This window comes from Mobula hypostoma, chromosome 21, assembly GCF_963921235.1.
Source record: "Mobula hypostoma chromosome 21, sMobHyp1.1, whole genome shotgun sequence".
In the NCBI taxonomy this organism is placed as follows: Eukaryota; Metazoa; Chordata; class Chondrichthyes; order Myliobatiformes; family Myliobatidae; genus Mobula; species Mobula hypostoma.
Genome location: NC_086117.1, coordinates 62,557,397 through 62,583,829, shown reverse-complemented (window position 1 = coordinate 62,583,829; position 26,433 = coordinate 62,557,397). Strand labels below are relative to the sequence as shown.

General features: G+C 41.0%; 1 protein-coding gene across 1 annotated transcript in view; it reads right to left on the bottom strand.

Annotated features, from left to right (window-relative positions):
- Positions 1-2,362: 2,362 nt before the first annotated feature.
- The window catches only part of LOC134359719 (phosphatidylinositol 4-kinase alpha-like), a 95,068-nt gene continuing 70,997 nt past the window's right edge, over positions 2,363-26,433 (bottom strand). Inside the window, exons 8-9 of the mRNA XM_063073237.1 lie at positions 15,294-15,442; positions 2,363-2,368 (exon numbers count right to left, since the gene is read on the bottom strand). Of these exons, the coding sequence (XP_062929307.1) occupies positions 2,363-2,368; positions 15,294-15,442 (155 nt within the window). The remainder of the gene's footprint in view (positions 2,369-15,293; positions 15,443-26,433) is intronic.

Genomic DNA, 26,433 nt, shown 5'->3' with positions numbered 1-26,433 from the left:
TTTTCACTTCGTCAGATAAAGCTCGGCCAATTTTGGTCAACTTTCTTCACTTTAAAGTTAAAGACCAAATCATAAAATGTGCAAGGAAACGGCAAGTTTTTAAATTTAACGGTTCCGAGATCCATTTTTACGAAGATTATCCACGGGAAGTTATGGAACAGCGGATCAAATTTATACCTGCTATGAAGATAACGCATGCAAAAGGGCTTTTCCCATTGCTCAGATATCCTGCTAGATTAAAATTATTTCCTAGAGATTCTACACCTCGTGTCTTCTTGGATCCCCAAGCGGCATCGGACTGTGTCAATTCTATTGTGGAATCGGCTGATGTATGAAGGATATTAGAGTTACTGAATAATTTTCTGAAAGAAAACAGGCTTTGAAGATTTCTGTATGCTGAAGATATCCTTTGATCGATGGATTATTTAAAGAAGAGGTGAACTTCTTGGTTTGACTAAAGAATGATTTTTTTTGAAGTCTATTTAGTATACGGAGTGAATTAATACTGTGGACAGATTGTTAACTGGTTTGGTTATCTGTTTCTATCTTCCTTTTTCTTTATTAATTAAGTGATAGTTTGCTTATAGTTTATATAGACTTTTTCTTATATTATGGAGTCTTTAGTAATAGATAATTAGCTTTAGTTCGTTTGTTAAATAAGGTAGTAAGCTAAAGAATAATGGCGCTGTTTTTCTCTTGTTAGAGATTATATTGTTTAGGCTTAATAGTATTGCTTTGATGTCTTTGGGGACTGTTTTTGCATTCCCTATTTTATTTTCAATGATTAAGTATGAACATTTCTTTCTTCTCTGTTGGGCTTTCTTATCTTAAGGTTATGTATTTTCTTTGTAAGGGGGAGGGGAGGAATTGAGAGTAAAAACTTTTAAAGTATAAAGTATAAATCACTATTTAAATTGAGCGGCACGCGGAGTTCTGCCTTTTTTGCTTCTCTTCCTGGGGATGGGTTCCAGATTTTTTTCTCCTTTGCCGGATTTCTATCTTTGGGGATGGTGGCAGGTTTGGGGGTATTTTTGCATTTTGGGGTTTATTGTGGGATTTCATTTTTCAGTTTTTTTTACACATATCCTGTATTTTCCCCCATTATGGAGCTCCAGAGCATGCATGTTTTCTATTTGGTTATACTCATCACCGCCATCTTTGATTAGCCCGCGATGGTATGCGTGTATTTTCGTGTTTAAAAACAATATTCAATGGTTCTTAAACAGATAAGCGTTATTAGTTGGAATGTACGTGGCTGGAATCACCCTATTAAGCGAAGGAAGACTTTTAAGATTATTAATCGATTCCAACCCGATATAATTTTTGTTCAAGAAACGCATATCAGAACGGGCGATCAAAATAGATTTTTCAAAACGTGGAAGGGCCTTCAATATCATGCTACTTGTCTAAATAAAACAAAGGGAGTATCTATTTTTATTAAATCTAATATTTTATTTACTCAAGAAGACATCGTCTCAGGTAATAATGTAGATTTTTAATTATTAAAGGAACAATTTGTTATAGAAAAATTGTCCTGGTTAATCCATATGGACCTAATGTAGATGATCCTTCTTTTTTTTAAAAAATGTATTTGGTTTATTACCAGACTTAAATAAATATATGCTGCTGATGGGAGGTGACTTCAGCTGTTGTTTAAATCCTTTGATTGACAAGAGTTCAACCAATCAGCAGCTTCTGAGTTGGTCAGCAACAGTTATTAATTCCTTTTTAATTGATTATGGTTTGATAGAAATCTGGAGAAATTTACATCCTAATGATAGAGATTATTCTTTTTATTCACATGTCCATAAAAAATATTTGAGAATTGATTATTTTATAGCCGATTTCCGATTTTTATCCAAAGTCCAGAAATGTGAATATGACGCTATTGCTGTTTTGGATCATGCACCTTTAAGCTAAACTTTTGAATTAAATGATGTTAGTAATGCAAACTTGCCTTGGCGTTTTCCAGAAAATTTATTACAAAGTTCGGACTTCGTCAAATTTATAGAGAGTCAGATAAAAGATTTCTTTCTTTTTAATAATACGGGAGATGTGTCAAGGTTGATTATATGGGATACACTTAAAGCATTTTTGCAAGGTCAGATAATCTCCTATTTGGCTAGGCTCAAGAAACAGACAAAAATAGAGTTAGATAGAATTTCGAAACAAATTAAAGACCTGGATAACACTTATGCAGTTTTTCCTAATGTTGATTTATTTAAACAAAGGGTTGAAATTCAATCACAATATAATTTACTATTAACTTATACTGTTGAAAGAAATTTGCTCAAATTAAGAAGTCAATTTTATGTGTTTGGAGATAAGAGTAACAAGCTATTAGCATCTCAACTTAAGGCAGTTAGAGCTAAAAAACAAATTTTAAAAATTCGTAAGAGAGATGGTAGTTTAGCTTATAATTATGAAGATATTAATAAAATTTTTTAAGACTATTACAGTGAACTCTATAAGTCTGTTTCCAGCTGACCCTTCTAATATGTATGCCTTTTTACAAAAGATTGATTTTCCTAGAATATCTGTTGAAGATCAGCAAATTCTTGATACTCCTTTTCTCTGAAAGAGAAATTCAGAAAGCTGTTTTTTCAATGCATCTGGTAAAGCTCCTGGACTGGATGGTTTTTCTGTAGGATTTTATAAAAAATTTGAAGATTTGCTTACTCCTTATATGTTGGAAATGCTTAAAGATTCTTTTCTGTTAGGAGAGTTACCTTCCACATTTTATGAAGCTTCTATTTCTTTAATTCTTAAGAAAGATAAAGACCCTACTGATTGTGCTTCATGTAGGCCTATTTCATGATTAAATGTGGATGCTAAAATTCTTTCAAAAATAATGGCTAATCGGTTGGAGAATATACTAGCTAAAATTATTTCTCAGGATCAAACAGGTTTTATAAAAGGCTGTCATTCCTTTTCTAACACTCGGAGACTGTTAAATGTTATATACTCATCCCTCTCGAAGACTACTTCCCAATGTGTTGTTTCTCTAGCTGCTGAAAAGGCGTTTGATAGAGTTGAATAGAAGTATCTATTTAACATTTTAGAGAAATTTAGCTTTGGTACTAATTTTAATAAATGGATTAGAATGATATATAAAAGTCCTATTGCCACTGTTATTACTAATAACTGCAGATCCCCCTTTTTTGACTTTCGCGGGGTACAAGACAAGGATGTCCGTTAAGCCCTTTGTTATTTAATTTGATGTTGGAACCTTTGGCTATTGCACTTCGTGAAGCTAAAGATATTCAAGGAATTTCCATAAATGGGACTATTCATAAGATTTCCCTTTATGTGGATGATCTCTTGGTTTATGTTTCGAATCCTGAAGAATCTATTCCTAGTTTATTGAAGTTATTAAATGAATTTGGAATGTTTTCAGGATATAAATTAAACCTGCATAAAAGTGAATTATTTCCTTTAAATGATGCTGCTTCTATATATGATGACATTCCTTTTAAAGTTACGGATTCTTTTAAATATTTAGGAATTATCATCACTAAAAATTATGGAAACCTTTACAGAGCTAATTTAGTTCCCTTAGTGGATTTTATGAAGCAGTTATTTTCTAGGTGGAATCCACTGACACTTTCGTTAGCCGGTCAAATTCATGCAGTTAAAATGATGATTTTACCAACATTTTTATATGTATTTCAAAATATTCCTGTTTTTCTAAGAAGTTTTTTGATCAGGTTGACTATTATTTCATCTTTTGTTTGGAATAATAAAAGACCAAGAATTGGAAAATGTCATTTACAAAAATTAAAAAAGGATGGAGGTCTTACCTTGCCTAATTTAAGAACGTATTATTGGGCGGTTAATATACGTTATGCGTGTTCTTGGTTATATTGGACCGATAAAAAGGAACGACCACCATGGGTTGATCTGGAATTGAAAATTGTGAAACAATTTTATTTAACTTCGTTATTAGGAGCTCCTTTACCTGTACAATTAGCCAAAATTTCTATTCTAAATATAAATCCTATGATTAAGCAGTCATTACGAATCTAGTACCAGTTTCATAAGTTTTTTAATCTTAAAAAGTTTAACCTTTTTAGTTTAATTTATCAAAACTACTTATTTAAACCTTCACTTAGTGATCCTACCTTTTCTCTTTGGAGGAATAAAGGAAATTTTTCCTTTATGGATTTGTTTCAAGAAGGCCGATTGATGTCCTTTGAGAAATTAGTAACTAAATATTCTCTCTCATATTCACACTTTTTTGCAATATCTTCAGGTCAGACATTTCTTACAAGAATATTTAAGTAATTTTCCATATATACAAGATTCTGACCAGTTAGACATCATTTTGAAAATGAACCCTTTAGTGAAAGGTTTCACTGGGAAAATTTATAATTTACTATTACAACAGGATAACTATCCTTTACTTAAGGTTAAGCAAGATTGGGAAAGAGAGCTTAACATGACCTTGATAACAGAGGATTGGTTGCGAATTTTGAAGTTGGTTAACTCTTCTTCGATTTGTGCCAGTCATTCTCTAATTCAATTTAAAACTGTCCTTGGTTATTATTTGATAAAGGAGAGACTGTCTAAAATATTTTCTAATGTTAATAGTCAGTGTGATAGATGTAAAACTGAGGTAGCTACATTAACACATGTTTTGGTCGTGTTCTGTATTGAAACAGTTCTGGAAATCTATTTTTTCTACAATTTCTAAAGCTTTAAAAATCAATTTACAACCTAATAAATTGACAGTTTTGTTTGGTATAATTCCTCAATATATTCACGGTATTTCTATATCAGATCAACATGTAATTGCATTTGTCACATTATTGGCTAGAAGGGCTATTTTATTAAAATGGAAAGATGCTTAGGCTCCCACTTTGATACATCATCTCAGGTGATGTTATGTCTTAGTTTGGAAAAAATCAGAAGTCAAACTTTTGATCTGAGATTTGACTTCAAGTTTGCCCGTTACTATCATTTGATTTGAGTTAATTAAGATGGTCCTCTTCTGATTCTTGGGTAAATGGATTTGGTTGGCGGATTGATGTCTTTTTTTTATGGAAGCTTGTATGGCGTATAGCTCCGTGTTTGTGCTCCAAATGTTTTTTTTTATCCCGTTTTTTTTGTTATTAGGGTTTTTTTTTGTTTTAGTTAGTAGGAGTTCTTTTTTCCTTCTTTATTTTTTCCAAAAGAAATAGATTCAACATTTTTTTTTCTTGTTATTATTGATATACTGTTTAGCTTGGTTAATAGTTTAACTCTTATTATACATATTGATATGATGTCTTGATTATTTTGATGTATTTTTCTTTGTTGTTGATTTTTAATAATAATTAATAAAAAATATTTTTAAATGAAATGAAAAGTAATCTTCATCATCTCTTTTCTAAAGGAGTATCTTTTTATTCTGAGGTTATGCCCTCTGGGCCTGGACTGTGAATCCAGAGGACCCAGCACGTAAGTGCAATTGTGAAGAAAGAATGGCAGCACCTCTACTTCCTTAGGAGTCTGTGGTGATTCGGAACGACATCTAAAACTTTCCAAACTAAGACATAACATCACCTGAGATGATGTATCAAAGTGGAATCAGCCCAGTACATCACGAGTAACCCCCCCACCCCACCACCACTGAGCCACATCTACATGAAATGTTGCCATAAGAAAGCAGCATCCATCATCAGAGATCCCCACTACTCAGGCCATGCTCGTTTCTTGCTTTTGCCATCATGGAGAAGGTACAAGAGCCTCAGGATTCACACAACCAAGTTCAAAAACAGTTACTACCCCTCAGCCCTCAGGCTCTTGAACAAAAGGGGATAATTACACTGACTTGACCATCCATTGAGATGTTCCCACAGCCAATGATCTCACTTTAAAGACTCTTTATCTTGTTATTTCATGTTCTTGTTACTTATTGCTATTTACTCATATTTACATTTGCACAGTTTGTCTTTCGCACTCTAGTTGATCTTTCATTGAGCCAGTTATGTCACTATTCTATAGATTTGCTGAGTATGCCTGTAGGAAAATGAATCTCTGGGTTGTATATGGAGACATACATGTACTTTGAATATGTGGAATTCATTGCCACAGAAGGATATCTTTCAGTTTTTATTTCAGATTTTCACTAATTTCTAACTTTAATATCTTATTTGGTATTTAAAATGAACGATAATGTGTATGTCTTTTTTAAAAAGAGGTTGTATAGTACTGAGTGTGATTAATCAATAAAATCCAAGGTTAAGTTGCAGTACTTTTCAAGGGCAATAAATATTAAAAGCAAACAGGGAAGACCAAAAGAAATGAGCAATTTACTGTAAATAGAAAGAAGTTGTCAGAAGTTTGATATAGAAATTACACAATAGTAAAATTCAGAGAGTGGTACAAGGCAAAACGAGTTAATGGACAGGAAGAATCTTAGAAATGTTGGATATTTGATTCGTTAGCTCAGTAAATGCTGGTTTCATTTTCATGAAATATGTTAATGACACAAGCATTCTGAGTGGATCTATTAATGTAGAGTTAACTAGATAATGCCAGAACTATGAAACTATGGCTATAGGAAAATACTTGAGGGTTTGGAATTATTTCCATCCGAGTATAAACAGCCCAGAGAAGATTCAATAGCAACACACACACAAAATGCTAGAGGAACTCAGCAGACCAGGCAACATCTATAGAAAAACGTTTTGGGCCAAGACCCTTCATCAGGACTCTATGGAAAAGAGAAAACAGTCAATGTTTTGGGCCGAGACCCTTCAACAGGACTCTATGGAAAAGAGAAAATAGTCGACATCTCTGCCTGAGACCCTTCATCAGGACTCCATGGAAAAGAGTAAACAGTCGACATCTCTGCCTGAGACCCTTCATCAGGACTCCATGGAAAAGAGTAAACAGTCGACATCTTTGCCTGAGACCCTTCATCAGGACTCTATGGAAAAGAATAAACAGTCGACATCTCTGCCTGAGACCCTTCATCAGGACTCCATGGAAAAGAGTAAACAGTCGACATCTTTGCCTGAGACCCTTCATCAGGACTCTATGGAAAAGAGTAAACGGTCGACATCTCTGCCTGAGACCCTTCATCAGGACTCTATGGAAAAGAGCAACACTCACAACACGCTGGAGGAACTCAGCAGGTCGGGAAGCATCCGTGGAAAAGATCGGTTGACGTTTCGGGCCAGAACCCTTCGTCAGGACTGTAGGGGGAAGGGGCAGAGGCCCTGTAAAGAAGTTGGGGGAGGGTGGGAAGGAGAAGGCTGGTAGGTTCCAGGTGAAGAACCAGTAAGGGGAAAGATAAAGGGGTGGGGGAAGGGAGACAGGGAGGGGATAGGCAGGAAAGGTGAAGAAAGAATAGGGGAAAACACAATGGGTAGTAGAAGGAGGCGGAACCAAGAGGGAGGTGGTAGGCAGCTGGGGGAGGGGGTAGAGTGACATAGGGATAGGGGAAGGGAGGGGGAGGGAATTACCGGAAGTTGGAGAATTCTATGTTCATACCAAGGGGCTGGAGACTACCTAGGCGGTATATGAGGTGTTGCTCCTCCAACCTGAGTTTAGCCTCATCATGGCAGTAGAGGAGGCCATGTATGGACGTATCTGAATGGGAGTGGGAAGCAGAATTGAAGTGGGTTGCTACTGGGAGATCCTGTCTGTTTTGGCGGACAGAGCGGAGGTGCTCGACGAAGCGGTCCCCCAATCTGCGTCAGGTTTCACCGATGTAGAGGAGGCCGCGCCAGGAGCACCGGATGCAATAGATGACCCCAACAGACTCACAAGTGAAGTGTTGCCTCACCTGGAAGGACTGTTTGGGGCCCTGAATGGTGGCAAGAGAGGAGGTGTAGGGACAGGTGTAGCACTTGCGCTTACAGGGATAAGTGCCAGGTGGGAGATCCGTGGGGAGGGACGTGTGGACCAGGGAGTCGCGGAGGGACCAATCCCTGCGGAAGGCGGAGAGGGGTGGAGAGGGAAAGATGTGCTTAGTGGTGGGGTCCTGTTGAAAGTGGCGGAAGTTGCGGAGGATAATGTGTTGGATCCGGAGGCTGGTGGTGTGGTAGGTGAGGACGAGGGGAACTCTGTCCCTGTTGTGGTGGCGGGAGGATGGGGTGAGAGCCGAAGTGCGGGAAATGGAGGAGATGTGGGTGAGGGCATCATTGATGACAGCAGAAGGGAAACCACGATCCTAAAGAAAGAGGACATTTGAGATGTCCTGGAACAGAAAACCTCATCCTCAAAGCAGATGCCGTGGAGACGGAGGAACTGGGAATAGGGAATGGCATTTTTGCATGTGGCAGGGTGGGAAGAGGTATAGTTGAGGTAGTTATGATAGTCAGTGGGCTTGTAGAAGATGTCAGTTGACAGTCTGTCTCCAGAGATGGAGACCGAGAGATCGAGAAAGGGGAGAGAAGTGTCCGAGATAGACCAAGTGAATTTGAGGGCTGGGTGGAAGTTAGAAGTAAAGTCGATGAAATTGACGAGCTCAGCATGGGTGCAGGAAGCAGCACCATAGGTGCTTCCTGCACCCATGCTGAGCTCGTTAATTTCATCTCCGCCGCATCTGCTCCGAGGATGAGGTTTTCCGTTCCAAGACATCTCAAATGTCCTCTTTCTTTAAGGATCGTGGTTTCCCTTCTGCTGTCATCAATGATGCCCTCACCCGCATCTCCTCCATTTCCCGCACTTCGGCCCTCACCCCATCCTCCCGCCACCACAACAGGGACAGAGTTCCCCTCGTCCTCACCTACCACCCCGCTAGCCTCCGGATCCAACACATTATCCTCTGCAACTTCCGTCCCTCCATCTTTCCCTCTCCACCCCTCTCCGCGACTCCCTGGTCCACACGTCCCTCCCCACAGATCTCCCACCTGGCACTTAAGCGCAAGTGCTACACCTGTCCCTACACCTCCTCTCTTGCCACCATTCAGGGCCCCAAACAGTACTTCCAAGTAAGGCAACACTTCACTTGTGAGTCTGTTGGGGTCATCTATTGCATCCAGTGCTGCCAGTGCGGCCTCCTCTACATCGGTGAAACCTGACGCAGATTGGGGGACCACTTCGTCGAGCACCTCCGCTCCGTCCGCCAAAACAGACAGGATCTCCCAGTAGCCACCCACTTCAACTCTGCTTCCCACTCCCATTCAGATATGTCCATACATGGCCTCCTCTACTGCCATGATGAGGCTAAACTCAGGTTGGAGGAGCAACACCTCATATACCATCTAGGTAGTCTCCAGCCCCTTGGTATGACCATAGAATTCTCCAACTTCCGGTAATTCCCTCCCCCTCCCTTCCCCTATCCCTATGTCACTCTGCCCCCCTCCTCCAGCTGCCTATCACCTCCCTCATGGTTCTGCCTCCTTCTACTACCCATTGTGTTTTCCCCTACTCCTTCTTCACCTTTCCTGCCTATCACCTCCCTGTTTCCCCTCCCTCACCCCTTTATCTTTCTCCTTACTGGTTTTTCACCTGGAACCTACCAGCCTTCTCCTTCCCACTCTCCCCCCCATCTTCTTTATAGGGCCTCTGCCCCTTCCCTCGTCAGTCCTGACGAAGGGTTCCGGCCCGAAACGCTGACTGATCGTTTCCACGGATGCTGCCTGACCTGCTGAGTTCCTCCAGCGTGTTGTGAGTGTTGCTTTGACCTCAGCATCTGCAGATTATTTTGTGTTTTGGTCTTTCTTTTGTGTGTGTTGCTTTCGATTTCTCGTCTTTATTTCATGTTTTTTTTGTACTGAAAATGAGGGGAAAATTTTACAAATATATATCAACTTGTATTTTTTTCCCTGGTGAAATTTCCCTGCTTTTTATTGGGTGATGCTGCCACTAATTTTGTTTTTGTTGTGTTGGCTCATAAAATAGCCTTTGTTTTCTGAATATGTTGATTTTATTTGTTATTATTTATACTGCTGCCTCTAAATGTAGTTGCACATGCTACCTCGGCTTACGGTTGACTATATTATTGATTAGGGTGGCGGATGGAGAGATGCATCTCTACCAAAGGAGGTGTAAGCTGCTTCCTCCCTCCACTAGCCTGCAGGTCACCCTTGCGCAAGGTGTAGCAATTGCTTTCCCCCAGTTAGGCTCACGTAAAGCCATGGGAGCAGGTGGTGGATGGTCGTATGAGCAGCTGGTGCATATCACAAGTCCTGGTTATGTGAACCACGTACGCCAGGCAGGTCATCTCTGAAGCGTATTGATAATGGCTGGGTTCACCCGTCTTGTAAAGACACTGCCCAGAAGGAGGCAATGGCAAACCGCTTCTGCAGAAACACACAAAATGTTGGAGGAACTCAGCAGGTCAGGCAGCATCTATTTAATGTTTTGGGCCAAGACTCTTCTTTAGTACTAAAAAGGAAGGGAGAAGATGCCAGAATAAAAAGGTGGGGGATGGGAAAGAGGATAGCTGCAAGGTGATAGGTGAAGGCAGGCGGGTGGGAAAGGTCAAGGGCTGGAAAGGAAATAATCTGTTAGAAGAGGAGAGTGGAGCATGGGAGAAAGGGAAGGAGGAGGTGAGAATAAGTAAAAGGTCAGAAAAGGGGAAAGAGGAAGAGGGGGTATCTGTTTGGAGTCACCCCAAACAGAATATAAGATATTGCTCCTTCTCCCTGAGGGTGGCCTCATCTTGGCAAAAGAGGAGCCCTTCTGAAGAAAAAGAAGAATCATGGTCACCATGATCACCAACGCCATACGACACAGCACATAATGATGATGATGGTGATGATATTATTGATCGATAAATTGATGGTGTCTGCCTCTATCACCTTTGCTGGCATTGCATTCCTCACACCCACCACTCTCTGTGTCACTTACCTCTGACATCCCCTCTGTACCTACTTTCAAGCTGCCTACCTTAAACTATGCCCCCTCATGTTAGCCATTTCAGTCCCGGGAAAAAGCCACTGGCTATCCACACCATCAATGCCTTTCATCATCTTATACACCTCTATCAAGTCACCTCTCATCCTCCATCACTCCAAGGAGAAAAGGTCAATTTCACTCAACACACACAAAAAGTGCTGGTGAACACAGCAGGCCAGGCAGCATCTCACTCAACCTATTCTCATAAGTCATGCTCTCTAATCCAGGCTACGTCCTTGTAAATCCCCTCTGCACCCTCTCTATAGTTTCCACATCCTTCCTGTAATGAGGTGACCAGAACTGAACACAGTACTCCAAGTGCAGTCTAACTAAGGTCTTACATAGCTGTAACATTACCTCACAGTTCTTGAACTCAGTCCCACGGTTGATGAAGGCCAACTCACCATACGCCTTCTAAACAACACTGTTAACCTGCGCAGCAGCTTTGAGTGTCCCATGGACATGGACCCCAAGATCTTGCTGATCCTCCACACTGCCAAGAATCTCACCATTAAAATTATATTCTGTCTTCAAATTTGCCCTACCAAAATGAACTACTTCAAACTTAGCTGGGTTGAAGTCCATCTGCAACTTCTCAGCCCAGTTCTGCATTCTATAGATGTCCCGCTGCAACCTCTGACAACTCTCCAGACTATTCACAACACCCTCAATTTTTGTGTCATTAGCAAATTTACTAACCCACCCATCTACTTTCTCATCCAGGCCATTTATAAAAATCTCAAAGAGGAGGGGTCCCAGAACAGATCCCTGTGGAACACCACTGGTCACTATCCTCCATGCAGAATACAAACCATCTACAACTACCCTTTGCCTTCTGTGGGCAAGCCGATTCTAGATCTGCAAAGCAAGATCTCCTTGGATCCCATGCCTCATTACTTTCAGAATGAGCCTTGCATGGGGAACATTATCAAATGCCTTATTGGAATCCATGTGCGTTACAACCACTGCTCTACCTTCATCAATGTGTTTTGTTACATCCTCAAAGAATTCAATCAGGTTCATAAGCCATGTCCTGCCCTTGACAAAGCCATGCTGACTACTACTAATCAGATTATGCCTCTCCAAATACTCATAAACCCTGCCTCTCAGGATCTGCTCCAACAACTTGCTCACCATTGAAATAAGACTCACTGGTCTATAATTTCCTGGGTTATCTCTTCTCCCATTCTTGAACAAGGGAACAACATTTGCAACCCTCCAAACCTCCAGTACTCCTCCCATCCCTATTGATGATGCAAAGATCATCGCCAAAGATTCAGCAATCTCCTCCCTCATTCATTTCCCAATCCCAGGTCAAATACAGCCTCTCCTCTAATTGGCTTATCTACATATTGTGTCAGGAAACCTTCCTGAACACATCTAACAAATTCCACCTCTGAGGAGATGTCAGTCAATATTAGGAAAGTTAAAATCTCCCATCACAACATCCCTATTATTATCACACCATTCCAGAATCTGCCTCCTTATCTGCCCATCAATGTCCCTGCTACTATTGGGGAGATGGGGTCTATAAAAAACACCCAGGAGAGTTATTGCCCCCTTCTTGTTTCTGACTTCCACCCACAATGATTCAATAGACAATCCCTCCATGACTTCCTCCTTCCCTGCAGCAGTGATACTATCCCTGATTAGCAGTGGCACTCCACCACTGTTTCCTCATCCCTGTCCTTTTTGAAACATCTAAAGCCTGGCACTCAGCAGCCATTCCAGCCTCTGAGACATCAAAGTATCTGTAATGGCTACAACATCATAGTTCCACGTATTGATCTATGCTGTAAGTTCATCCGCCTTGTTAATGATACTCCTTGCATTAAAATAGACACATCTCAGACCATCTGGCTGAGTGCTTCTTCACTCAATCAGCTGCCTATCATTCCTCATGAACTCCCTACAAGCTGTCTCTACTTGTGTGCCAAACATCCCATCCTCTGCCTTTTCACTTCGGTTCCCAACGCCCTGCAAATCTAGTTTAAATCTTCCTCATCTAGTTTAAACCCATGAACAGAATAGCACAGAATTCCAACCATCTTTGCCACCAGTGAGGAAAAGTATAATATTCTATGGGAGTGCACATTAGGTCACATGGAAACCTGGCCCAGTCCTGGAGATGGTGATAACAGTGCTGTGCAAAAGCCTTAGGTTTATATACATAGCTAGGGCACTAAAACTTTGGGACAGTACCGTATTTGTTTACGTGGAGCAAAGAGCAAGCTTGTAAATCTAGCGGGAGCAAATGGTGTTGGGAATGGAGAGGGTGGAATGCCACGGGAGGGGTGTGGGACAGACAGTAGAAGAGTGCCAGGAATCGGGGGGGGGCGATAGGGGTGGCGTGGGTGCAGACACACCCAGCCCTGAGACACCAGACAAGGTGATTTGATCCTAAACAATTGGATTATTGATCATTACAGAATGTCTCCCTGGTGCTTCCAGCTCCCTCCCCTGTCCCTGCATAGGGCATAGGCTTAAGGCAAGAGTGGCAAGATTTAACTAAGAACTTGACTGGTAAATTTTTCACACAATGAGTGGTAAATATAGTACTGTGCAAAAGTCCTAGGCACTCTAGCTATATATATGTGCCTAAGACATCTGCACTGTGCTATATATTCTTCCCATGACCACGTGGATTTCCTCTGGGTCCTTTGGATTCCTTCCACATTCCGATGAAGTACTGATTAATAGGTACATAGAAACATAGAAAATAGGTGCAGGAGTAGGCCACTCGGCCCTTCAAGCCTGCACCGCCATTCAGTATGATCATGGCTGATCATACAACTCAGAACCCTGCACCAGCCTTCCCTCCATACCCCCGATCCCTTTAGTCACAAGGGCCATATCTAACTCCCTCTTAAATATAGCCAATGAACTGGCCTCAACCGTTTCCTGTGGCAAAGAATTCCACAGATTCACCACTCTCTGTGTGAAGAAGTTTTTCCTCATCTCGGTCCTAAAAGGCTTCCCCTTTATCCTCAAACTGTGACGCCTCGTTCTGGACTTCCCCAACATCGGGAACAATCTTCCTGCATCTGGCCTGTCCAATCCGTTTAGGATTTTATACGTTTCAATAAGATCCCCCCTCAACCTTCTAAATTCCAGTGAGTATAAGCCTAGTCGATCCAGTCTTTCATCATATGAAAGTCCTGCCATCCCAGGAATCAATCTGGTGAACCTTCTTTGTACTCCCTCTATGGCAAGGATGTCTTTCCTCAGATTAGGGGACCAAAACTGCACACAATACTCCAGGAACACACATCAAAGTTGCTGGTGAACGCAGCAGGCCAGGCAGCATCTATAGGAAGAGGCGCAGTCGACGTTTCAGGCCGAGACCCTTCGTCTGACGAAGGGTCTCGGCCTGAAACGTCGACTGCACCTCTTCCTATAGATGCTGCCTGGCCTGCTGCGTTCACCAGCAACTTTGATGTGTGTTGCTTGAATTTCCAGCATCTGCAGAATTCCTGTTGTTCACAATACTCCAGGTGTGGTCTCACCAAGGCCTTGAACAACTGCAGTAGAACCTCTCTGCTCCTATACTCGAATCCTCTTGCTATGAATGCCAACATACCATTCGCCTTTTTCACCGCCTGCTGTACCTGCATGCCCACTTTCAATGACTGGTGTACAATGACACCCAGGTCTTGTTGCACCTCCCCTTTTGCTAATCAGCCACCATTCAGATAATAATCTGTTTTCCTGTTCTTGCCACCAAAATGGATAACCTCACATTTATCCACATTAAACTGCATCTGCCATGAACTTGCCCACTCAGCTAACCTATCCAAGTCACCCTGCATCTTCTTGGCATCCTCCTCACAGCTAACACTGCCGCCCAGCTTCGTGTCATCCGCAAACTTGGAGATGCTGCATCTAATTCCCTTGTCTAAATCATTAATATATATTGTAAACAACATTAGTAACATGGGTGTAATTGGGTCGCAAGGGCTCGTTGGGCCAGAAGGGCCGTTACTGTGCTGTTCTCTAAATGAAAGAAATTAATTAAATAAACTGTGTAACAAATTAGTGTAGAGTTTACATGCCCAGAAAATGAGAGGGGATCTTATTGAAGCCTATTGAATGGTGACAGGCCTCGATAGAGTGGATGCGGAGAGGATGTTTCCTATGATGGGAGTGTCTAGAACCAGAGGACATAGCCTTAGAATAGAGGAATGTCCATTTAGAACAGTGACGAGGAGGAATTTCTTCAGCTAGAGGGTGGAGAGTCTGTGGAATTCGTTGCCACAGGTGGCTGTTGGCATCACAGGCGTGGCAACACTTGTGGGCTGTCCCAGCACATTGCTTGTTGATTTGATTAAATGCAAATGATTCATTTCACTTATCTTTTGATGTACATATGACAAATAAAATTAGTCTTTTTCTTTTTATAAATGACCATCCTGCAATGGAATAGAGCTTGGTCAAAACTGGACTGAGAACAAACTTACCATTTGTAGGAGCTGTCGGAGGTTTTCAAGTGGAATGTGAAATTCTTTTGTACTATAGCCAGTGAACAACGGGGAGACTGAGAAACTTGAACTAATGGTTGAAAAATAATAATGGGGATCCAAAGCACCACCATCTGGTAGGTACGAACCTGGAACAGAAACAGAAATGGCTTCCAATTATCCCAAACAGAAGTTAGCTTAATCACGTCCCTGCTAAATACAGTCATTGTCAAACACAACAGCACCACCCACGACATGCTCCCTTCTCTCTGTTGCCATCAGGTAGAAGGTACAAGAGCCTCGGGACTCGCACTACCGGCTTCAAGAACAGTTAATGCCCCTCAACCATCAGGCTCTTGAACAAAAGCAGGTAACTACGCTCACCTGCCCATCTAACTGAGAAGTTCCTACAAACAATGGTCTCATTTTAAGGACTCTTTATCTCATTATCTCATGCTCTCATTAATTATTGCTATTTATTTATATTTACATTTGCACAGTTTGTTGTCTTCTGCACTCTGGTTGATCTTTCATTGATTCTGTTATAGTTATTATTCTATTGATTTCCTGAGTGTGCCCGCAGGAAAATGAATCTTAGGGTTGAATGTGGTGACATATATGTACCGTATTTTGATAATAAAATTTACTTTGAACTTTGAAGAAAGAAAACATATTCACAAAAAAAGGCCTTACAACATCCCATTTGTATCCTGGTGAAGGGTCTCGACCAGAAGCATTGACTGTGTTTCCCTCCATAAATGCTGCCTGACCTGCTGATTTCATTTTGTGTATTGCTCTGGATCTGCAGAATCTCTTGTGCAGAATCACCTTACTTTGAAGGCTGCTATTATAACTTCCTTGTGTGCCTGCACTGAACTTCCTCTGCAGCTGTTATACTTTATTCTACATTTTTGTAAACGATGTCATAGCTCAGGGTGGTGATGGGCATAATGGGCACTCTCTACGAAATCTCAAATAGCCTTTGACACCAAGTCCAGCTCCTGGCCTTCATGTGTGCCTTAGTTACTAAGATTGATAGAACCGCTTCTACTGACAGGAGAAGGGTAAAGACGGATTACTGGCTCCTTAAAACCAGTCACTTCGGGCTGATGGAGCTCGTCTGCTGTGGTTGGCAGCTCATCAAGGAGAAGGAAAACTCTGATTTTAAACCTCAGCTGCTTTGCAGCTGTACCCACTCGTGGGGAAGGTTTCAGGAGTAAACCCCGAGTGAAAAATCCAGAACTGGAGTCCCCAAGGCAGTCCAAAGTTGAGTTCAACAATAACTAGCAATTTCAGCCACACTGCTGGTGCCAAACTGTATTGGTTTTGCTGTTCCTTTGGAGAGGAGGGGCTTGCTACATGGGCAACAGCTTATCCTCCATATTGTACTGCCCTAGCTTGTGTATCTAGACAGCTAGGACACAACATCCATGGTTGACCCTGACTGACGGAGGCCTCACTCACTCACCTTGTACCATCTCAATGTACCTCTGAGCATGTGACAAAAATAAACCAATACCAATAAAACCAAGTTTTCTTCTCAATACACTAGCCCTGCCAACAATATACACATCACAATACATTTTTGTTGAGATCTGCGAATATGTGAAGAATACGACACCATCAATTTATCGATCAATAATATCATCACCATCATCATCATTATGTGCTGTGTCGTATGGCGTTGGTGATCATGGTGACCATGATTCTTCTTTTTCTTCAGAAGGGCTCCTCTTTTGCCAAGATGAGGCCACCCTCAGGGAGAAGGAGCAATATCTTATATTCTGTTTGGGGTGACTCCAAACAGATACCCCCTCTTCCTCTTTCCCCTTTTCTGACCTTTTACTTATTCTCACCTCCTCCTTCCCTTTCTCCCATGCTCCACTCTCCTCTTCTAACAGATTATTTCCTTTCCAGCCCTTGACCTTTCCCACCCGCCTGCCTTCACCTATCACCTTGCAGCTATCCTCTTTCCCATCCCCCACCTTTTTATTCTGGCATCTTCTCCCTTCCTTTTTAGTACTAAAGAAGAGTCTTGGCCCAAAACATTAAATAGATGCTGCCTGACCTGCTGAGTTCCTCCAACATTTTGTGTGTTTCTGCAGAAGCGGTTTGCCATTGCCTCCTTCTGGGCAGTGTCTTTACAAGACGGGTGAACCCAGCCATTATCAATACGCTTCAGAGATGACCTGCCTGGCGTACGTGGTCACATAACCAGGACTTGTGATATGCACCAGCTGCTCATACGACCATCCACCACCTGCTCCCATGGCTTTACGTGAGCCTAACTGGGGGAAAGCAATTGCTACACCTTGCGCAAGGGTGACCTGCAGGCTAGTGGAGGGAGGAAGCAGCTTACACCTCCTTTGGTAGAGATGCATCTCTCCATCCGCCACCCTAATCAATAATATAGTCAACCGTAAGCCGAGGTAGCATGTGCAACTACATTTAGAGGCAGCAGTATAAATAATAACAAATAAAATCAACATATTCAGAAAACAAAGGCTATTTTATGAGCCAACACAACAAAAATTCTCACCAAAATTAGTGGCAGCATCACCCAATAAAAAGCAGGGAAATTTCACCAGGGAAAAAAATACAGTTGATATATATTTGTAAAATTTTCCCCTCATTTTCAGTACAAAAAATCTTCAAAACATGAAATAAAGACGAGAAATCGAAAGCAACACACACAAAATGCTGAAAGAACTCAGCAGGCCAGGCAGCATCTATGGAAATTAATAAACTGTCAACATTTTGGGCAGAGACCTGATGAAGGATCTCGGCCTAAAAGTTTAACTGTTTACTCTTTTCCATAAACACAAAATAATCTGCAGATGCTGGGGTCAAAGCTACACTCACAACACGCTGGAGGAACTCAGCAGGTCTCAGGCAGCATCCGTGGAAAAGATCAGTCGATGTTTCGGGCCAGAACCCTTCGTTAGGACTGAAGGGGGAAGGGGCAGAGGCCCTATAAAGAAGGTGGGGGGAAGGTGGGAAGGAGAAGGCTGGTAGGTTCCAGGAGAAAAACCAGTGAGGGGAAAGATAAAGGGGTGGGGGAAGGGAGGCAGGGAGGGGATAGGCAGGAAAGATGAAGAAAGAATAGGGGAAAACACAATGGGTAGTAGAAGGAGGCGGAACCAAGAGAGAGGTGGTAGGCAACTGGGGGAGGGGGTAGAGTGACATAGGGATAGGGGAAGGGAGGGGGAGGGAATTACCAGAAGTTGGAGAATTCTATGTTCATACCATGGGGCTGGAGACTACCTAGGCAGTATATGAGGTGTTGCTCCTCCAACCTGAGTTTAGCCTCATCATGGCAGTAGGGGAGGCCATGTATGGACATATCTGAATGGGAGTGGGAAGCAGAGTTGAAGTGGGTGGCTACTGGGAGATCCTGTCTGTTTTGGTGGACAGAGCGGAGGTGCTCGACGAAGCAGTCCCCCAATCTGCATCGGGTTTCACCGATGTAGAAGAGGCCGCGCCAGGAGCACCGGATGCAATAGATGACCCCAACAGACTCACAAGTGAAGTGTTGCCTCACCTGGAAGGACTGTTTGGGGCCCTGAATGGTGGCAAGAGAGGAGGTGTAGGGACAGGTGTAGCACTTGTGCTTACAGGGATAAATGCCAGGTGGGAGATCCGTGGGGAGGGACGTGTGTACCAGGGAGTCGCGGAGGGACCAATCCCTGCGGAAGGCGGAGAGGGGTGGAGAGGGAAAGATGTGCTTAGTGGTGGGGTCCTGTTGAAGGTGGCGGAAGTTGCAGAGGATAATGTGTTGGATCCGGAGGCTAGCGGGGTGGTAGGTGAGGACGAGGGGAACTCTGTCCCTGTTGTGGTGGCGGGAGGATGGGGTGAGGGCCGAAGTGCGGGAAATGGAGGAGATGCGGGTGAGGGCATCATTGATGACAGCAGAAGGGAAACCACGATCCTTAAAGAAAGAGGACATTTGAGATGTCTTGGAACGGAAAACCTCATCCTCGGAGCAGATGCGGCGGAGATGAAATTAACGAGCTCAGCATGGGTGCAGGAAGCACCTATGGTGCTGCTTCCTGCACCCATGCTGAGCTCGTCAATTTCATCGACTTTACTTCTAACTTCCACCCAGCCCTCAAATTCACTTGGTCTATCTCGGACACTTCTCTCCCCTTTCTCGATCTCTCGGTCTCCATCTCTGGAGACAGACTGTCAACTGACATCTTCTACAAGCCCACTGACTATCATAACTACCTCAACTATACCTCTTCCCACCCTGCCACATGCAAAAATGCCATTCCCTATTCCCAGTTCCTCCGTCTCCACGGCATCTGCTTTGAGGATGAGGTTTTCTGTTCCAGGACATCTCAAATGTCCTCTTTCTTTAGGATCGTGGTTTCCCTTCTGCTGTCATCAATGATGCCCTCACCCACATCTCCTCCATTTCCCGCACTTCGGCTCTCACCCCATCCTCCCGCCACCACAACAGGGACAGAGTTCCCCTCGTCCTCACCTACCACACCACCAGCCTCCGGATCCAACACATTATCCTCCGCAACTTCCGCCACTTTCAACAGGACCCCACCACTAAGCACATCTTTCCCTCTCCACCCCTCTCCGCCTTCCGCAGGGATTGGTCCCTCCGCGACTCCCTGGTCCACACGTCCCTCCCCACGGATCTCCCACCTGGCACTTATCCCTGTAAGCGCAAGTGCTACACCTGTCCCTACACCTCCTCTCTTGCCACCATTCAGGGCCCCAAACAGTCCTTCCAGGTGAGGCAACACTTCACTTGTGAGTCTGTTGGGGTCATCTATTGCATCCGGTGCTCCTGGCGCGGCCTCCTCTACATCGGTGAAACCTGACGCAGATTGGGGGACCGCTTCGTCGAGCACCTCCGCTCTGTCCGCCAAAACAGACAGGATCTCCCAGTAGCAACCCACTTCAATTCTGCTTCCCACTCCCATTCAGATACGTCCATACATGGCCTCCTCTACTGCCATGATGAGGCTAAACTCAGGTTGGAGGAGCAACACCTCATATACCGCCTAGGTAGTCTCCAGCCCCTTGGTATGAACATAGAATTCTCCAACTTCCGGTAATTCCCTCCCCCTCCCTTCCCCTATCCCTATGTCACTCTACCCCCTCCCCCAGCTGCCTACCACCTCCCTCTTGGTTCCGCCTCCTTCTACTACCCATTGTGTTTTCCCCTATTCTTTCTTCACCTTTCCTGCCTATCCCCTCCCTGTCTCCCTTCCCCCACCCCTTTATCTTTCCCCTTACTGGTTCTTCACCTGGAACCTACCAGCCTTCTCCTTCCCACCCTCCCCCCAACTTCTTTACAGGGCCTCTGCCCCTTCCCCCTACAGTCCTGACGAAGGGTTCTGGCCCGAAACGTCAACCGATCTTTTCCACGGATGCTTCCCGACCTGCTGAGTTCCTCCAGCGTGTTGTGAGTGTTGCTCTTTTCCATAGAGTCCTGATGAAGGGTCTCAGGCAGAGATGTCGACCGTTTACTCTTTTCCATAGAGTCCTGATGAAGGGTCTCAGGCAAAGATGTCGACTGTTTACTCTTTTCCATGGAGTCCTGATGAAGGGTCTCAGGCAGAGATGTCGACTGTTTATTCTTTTCCATAGAGTCCTGATGAAGGGTCTCAGGCAAAGATGTCGACTGTTTACTCTTTTCCATGGAGTCCTGATGAAGGGTCTCAGGCAGAGATGTCGACTGTTTACTCTTTTCCATGGAGTCCTGATGAAGGGTCTCAGGCAGAGATGTCGACTATTTTCTCTTTTCCATAGAGTCCTGTTGAAGGGTCTCGGCCCAAAACATTGACTGTTTTCTCTTTTCCATAGAGTCCTGATGAAGGGTCTTGGCCCAAAACGTTTTTCTATAGATGTTGCCTGGTCTGCTGAGTTCCTCTAGCATTTTGTGTGTGTGTTGCTATTGAATCTTCTCTGGGCTGTTTATACTCGGATGGAAATAATTCCAAACCCTCAAGTATTTTCCTATAGCCATAGTTTCATAGTTCTGGCATTATCTAGTTAACTCTACATTAATAGATCCACTCAGAATGCTTGTGTCATTAACATATTTCATGAAAATGAAACCAGCATTTACTGAGCTAACGAATCAAATATCCAACATTTCTAAGATTCTTCCTGTCCATTAACTCGTTTTGCCTTGTACCACTCTCTGAATTTTACTATTGTGTAATTTCTATATCAAACTTCTGACAACTTCTTTCTATTTACAGTAAATTGCTCATTTCTTTTGGTCTTCCCTGTTTGCTTTTAATATTTATTGCCCTTGAAAAGTACTGCAACTTAACCTTGGATTTTATTGATTAATCACACTCAGTACTATACAACCTCTTTTTAAAAAAGACATACACATTATCGTTCATTTTAAATACCAAATAAGATATTAAAGTTAGAAATTAGTGAAAATCTGAAATAAAAACTGAAAGATATCCTTCTGTGGCAATGAATTCCACATATTCAAAGTACATGTATGTCTCCATATACAACCCAGAGATTCATTTTCCTACAGGCATACTCAGCAAATCTATAGAATAGTGACATAACTGGCTCAATGAAAGATCAACTAGAGTGCGAAAGACAAACTGTGCAAATGTAAATATGAGTAAATAGCAATAAGTAACAAGAACATGAAATAACAAGATAAAGAGTCTTTAAAGTGAGATCATTGGCTGTGGGAACATCTCAATGGATGGTCAAGTCAGTGTAATTATCCCCTTTTGTTCAAGAGCCTGAGGGCTGAGGGGTAGTAACTGTTTTTGAACTTGGTTGTGTGAATCCTGAGGCTCTTGTACCTTCTCCATGATGGCAAAAGCAAGAAACGAGCATGGCCTGAGTAGTGGGGATCTCTGATGATGGATGCTGCTTTCTTATGGCAACATTTCATGTAGATGTGGCTCAGTGGTGGTGGGGTGGGGGGGTTACTCGTGATGTACTGGGCTGATTCCACTTTGATACATCATCTCAGGTGATGTTATGTCTTAGTTTGGAAAGTTTTAGATGTCGTTCCGAATCACCACAGACTCCTAAGGAAGTAGAGGTGCTGCCATTCTTTCTTCACAATTGCACTTACGTGCTGGGTCCTCTGGATTCACAGTCCAGGCCCAGAGGGCATAACCTCAGAATAAAAAGATACTCCTTTAGAAAAGAGATGATGAAGATTACTTTTCATTTCATTTAAAAATATTTTTTATTAATTATTATTAAAAATCAACAACAAAGAAAAATACATCAAAATAATCAAGACATCATATCAATATGTATAATAAGAGTTAAACTATTAACCAAGCTAAACAGTATATCAATAATAACAAGAAAAAAAAATGTTGAATCTATTTCTTTTGGAAAAAATAAAGAAGGAAAAAAGAACTCCTACTAACTAAAACAAAAAAAAACCCTAATAACAAAAAAAACGGGATAAAAAAAAACATTTGGAGCACAAACACGGAGCTATACGCCATACAAGCTTCCATAAAAAAAAGACATCAATCCGCCAACCAAATCCATTTACCCAAGAATCAGAAGAGGACCATCTTAATTAACTCAAATCAAATGATAGTAACGGGCAAACTTGAAGTCAAATCTCAGATCAAAAGTTTGACTTCTGATTTTTTCCAAACTAAGACATAACATCACCTGAGATGATGTATCAAAGTGGGAGCCTAAGCATCTTTCCATTTTAATAAAATAGCCCTTCTAGCCAATAATGTGACAAATGCAATTACATGTTGATCTGATATAGAAATACCGTGAATATATTGAGGAATTATACCAAACAAAACTGTCAATTTATTAGGTTGTAAATTGATTTTTAAAGCTTTAGAAATTGTAGAAAAAATAGATTTCCAGAACTGTTTCAATACAGAACACGACCAAAACATGTGTTAATGTAGCTACCTCAGTTTTACATCTATCACACTGACTATTAACATTAGAAAATATTTTAGACAGTCTCTCCTTTATCAAATAATAACCAAGGACAGTTTTAAATTGAATTAGAGAATGACTGGCACAAATCGAAGAAGAGTTAACCAACTTCAAAATTCGCAACCAATCCTCTGTTATCAAGGTCATGTTAAGCTCTCTTTCCCAATCTTGCTTAACCTTAAGTAAAGGATAGTTATCCTGTTGTAATAGTAAATTATAAATTTTCCCAGTGAAACCTTTCACTAAAGGGTTCATTTTCAAAATGATGTCTAACTGGTCAGAATCTTGTATATATGGAAAATTACTTAAATATTCTTGTAAGAAATGTCTGACCTGAAGATATTGCAAAAAAGTGTGAATATGAGAGAGAATATTTAGTTACTAATTTCTCAAAGGACATCAATCGGCCTTCTTGAAACAAATCCATAAAGGAAAAATTTCCTTTATTCCTCCAAAGAGAAAAGGTAGGATCACTAAGTGAAGGTTTAAATAAGTAGTTTTGATAAATTAAACTAAAAAGGTTAAACTTTTTAAGATTAAAAAACTTATGAAACTGGTACTAGATTCGTAATGACTGCTTAATCATAGGATTTATATTTAGAATAGAAATTTTGGCTAATTGTACAGGTAAAGGAGCTCCTAATAACGAAGTTAAATAAAATTGTTTCACAATTTTCAATTCCAGATCAACCCATGGTGGTCGTTCCTTTTTATCGGTCCAATATAACCAAGAACACGCATAACGTATATTAACCGCCCAATAATACGTTCTTAAATTAGGCAAGGTAAGACCTCCATCCTTTTTTAATTTTTGTAAATGACATTTTCCAATTCTTGGTCTTTTATTATTCCAAACAAAAGATGAAATAATAGTCAACCTGATCAAAAAACTTCTTAGAAAAACAGGAATATTTTGAAATACATATAAAAATGTTGGTAAAATCATCATTTTAACTGCATGAATTTGACCGGCTAACGAAAGTGTCAGTGGATTCCACCTAGAAAATAACTGCTTCATAAAATCCACTAAGGGAACTAAATTAGCTCTGTAAAGGTTTCCATAATTTTTAGTGATGATAATTCCTAAATATTTAAAAGAATCCGTAACTTTAAAAGGAATGTCATCATATATAGAAGCAGCATCATTTAAAGGAAATAATTCACTTTTATGCAGGTTTAATTTATATCCTGAAAACATTCCAAATTCATTTAATAACTTCAATAAACTAGGAATAGATTCTTCAGGATTCGAAACATAAACCAAGAGATCATCCACATAAAGGGAAATCTTATGAATAGTCCCATTTATGGAAATTCCTTGAATATCTTTAGCTTCACGAAGTGCAATAGCCAAAGGTTCCAACATCAAATTAAATAACAAAGGGCTTAACGGACATCCTTGTCTTGTACCCCGCGAAAGTCAAAAAAGGGGGATCTGCAGTTATTAGTAATAACAGTGGCAATAGGACTTTTATATATCATTCTAATCCATTTATTAAAATTAGTACCAAAGCTAAATTTCTCTAAAATGTTAAATAGATACTTCTATTCAACTCTATCAAACGCCTTTTCAGCAGCTAGAGAAACAACACATTGGGGAGTCTTCGAGAGGGATGAGTATATAACATTTAACAGTCTCCGAGTGTTAGAAAAGGAATGACAGCCTTTTATAAAACCTGTTTGATCCTGAGAAATAATTTTAGCTAGTATATTCTCCAACCGATTAGCCATTATTTTTGAAAGAATTTTAGCATCCACATTTAATCATGAAATAGGCCTACATGAAGCACAATCAGTAGGGTCTTTATCTTTCTTAAGAATTAAAGAAATAGAAGCTTCATAAAATGTGGAAGGTAACTCTCCTAACAGAAAAGAATCTTTAAGCATTTCCAACATATAAGGAGTAAGCAAATCTTCAAATTTTTTATAAAATCCTACAGAAAAACCATCCAGTCCAGGAGCTTTACCAGATGCATTGAAAAAACAGCTTTCTGAATTTCTCTTTCAGAGAAAAGGAGTATCAAGAATTTGCTGATCTTCAACAGATATTCTAGGAAAATCAATCTTTTGTAAAAAGGCATACATATTAGAAGGGTCAGCTGGAAACAGACTTATAGAGTTCACTGTAATAGTCTTAAAAAATTTTATTAATATCTTCATAATTATAAGCTAAACTACCATCTCTCTTACGAATTTTTAAAATTTGTTTTTTAGCTCTAACTGCCTTAAGTTGAGATGCTAATAGCTTGTTACTCTTATCTCCAAACACATAAAATTGACTTCTTAATTTGAGCAAATTTCTTTCAACAGTATAAGTTAATAGTAAATTATATTGTGATTGAATTTCAACCCTTTGTTTAAATAAATCAACATTAGGAAAAACTGCATAAGTGTTATCCAGGTCTTTAATTTGTTTCGAAATTCTATCTAACTCTATTTTTGTCTGTTTCTTGAGCCTAGCCAAATAGGAGATTATCTGACCTTGCAAAAATGCTTTAAGTGTATCCCATATAATCAACCTTGACACATCTCCCGTATTATTAAAAAGAAAGAAATCTTTTATCTGACTCTCTATAAATTTGACGAAGTCCGAACTTTGTAATAAATTTTCTGGAAAACGCCAAGGCAAGTTTGCATTACTAACATCATTTAATTCAAAAGTTTAGCTTAAAGGTGCATGATCCAAAACAGCAATAGCGTCATATTCACATTTCTGGACTTTGGATAAAAATCGGAAATCGGCTATAAAATAATCAATTCTCAAATATTTTTTATGGACATGTGAATAAAAAGAATAATCTCTATCATTAGGATGTAAATTTCTCCAGATTTCTATCAAACCATAATCAATTAAAAAGGAATTAATAACTGTTGCTGACCAACTCAGAAGCTGCTGATTGGTTGAACTCTTGTCAATCAAAGGATTTAAACAACAGCTGAAGTCACCTCCCATCAGCAGCATATATTTATTTAAGTCTGGTAATAAACCAAATACATTTTTTAAAAAAAAGAAGGATCATCTACATTAGGTCCATATGGATTAACCAGGACAATTTTTCTATAACAAATTGTTCCTTTAATAATTAAAAATCTACATTATTACCTGAGACGATGTCTTCTTGAGTAAATAAAATATTAGATTTAATAAAAATAGATACTCCCTTTGTTTTATTTAGACAAGTAGCATGATATTGAAGGCCCT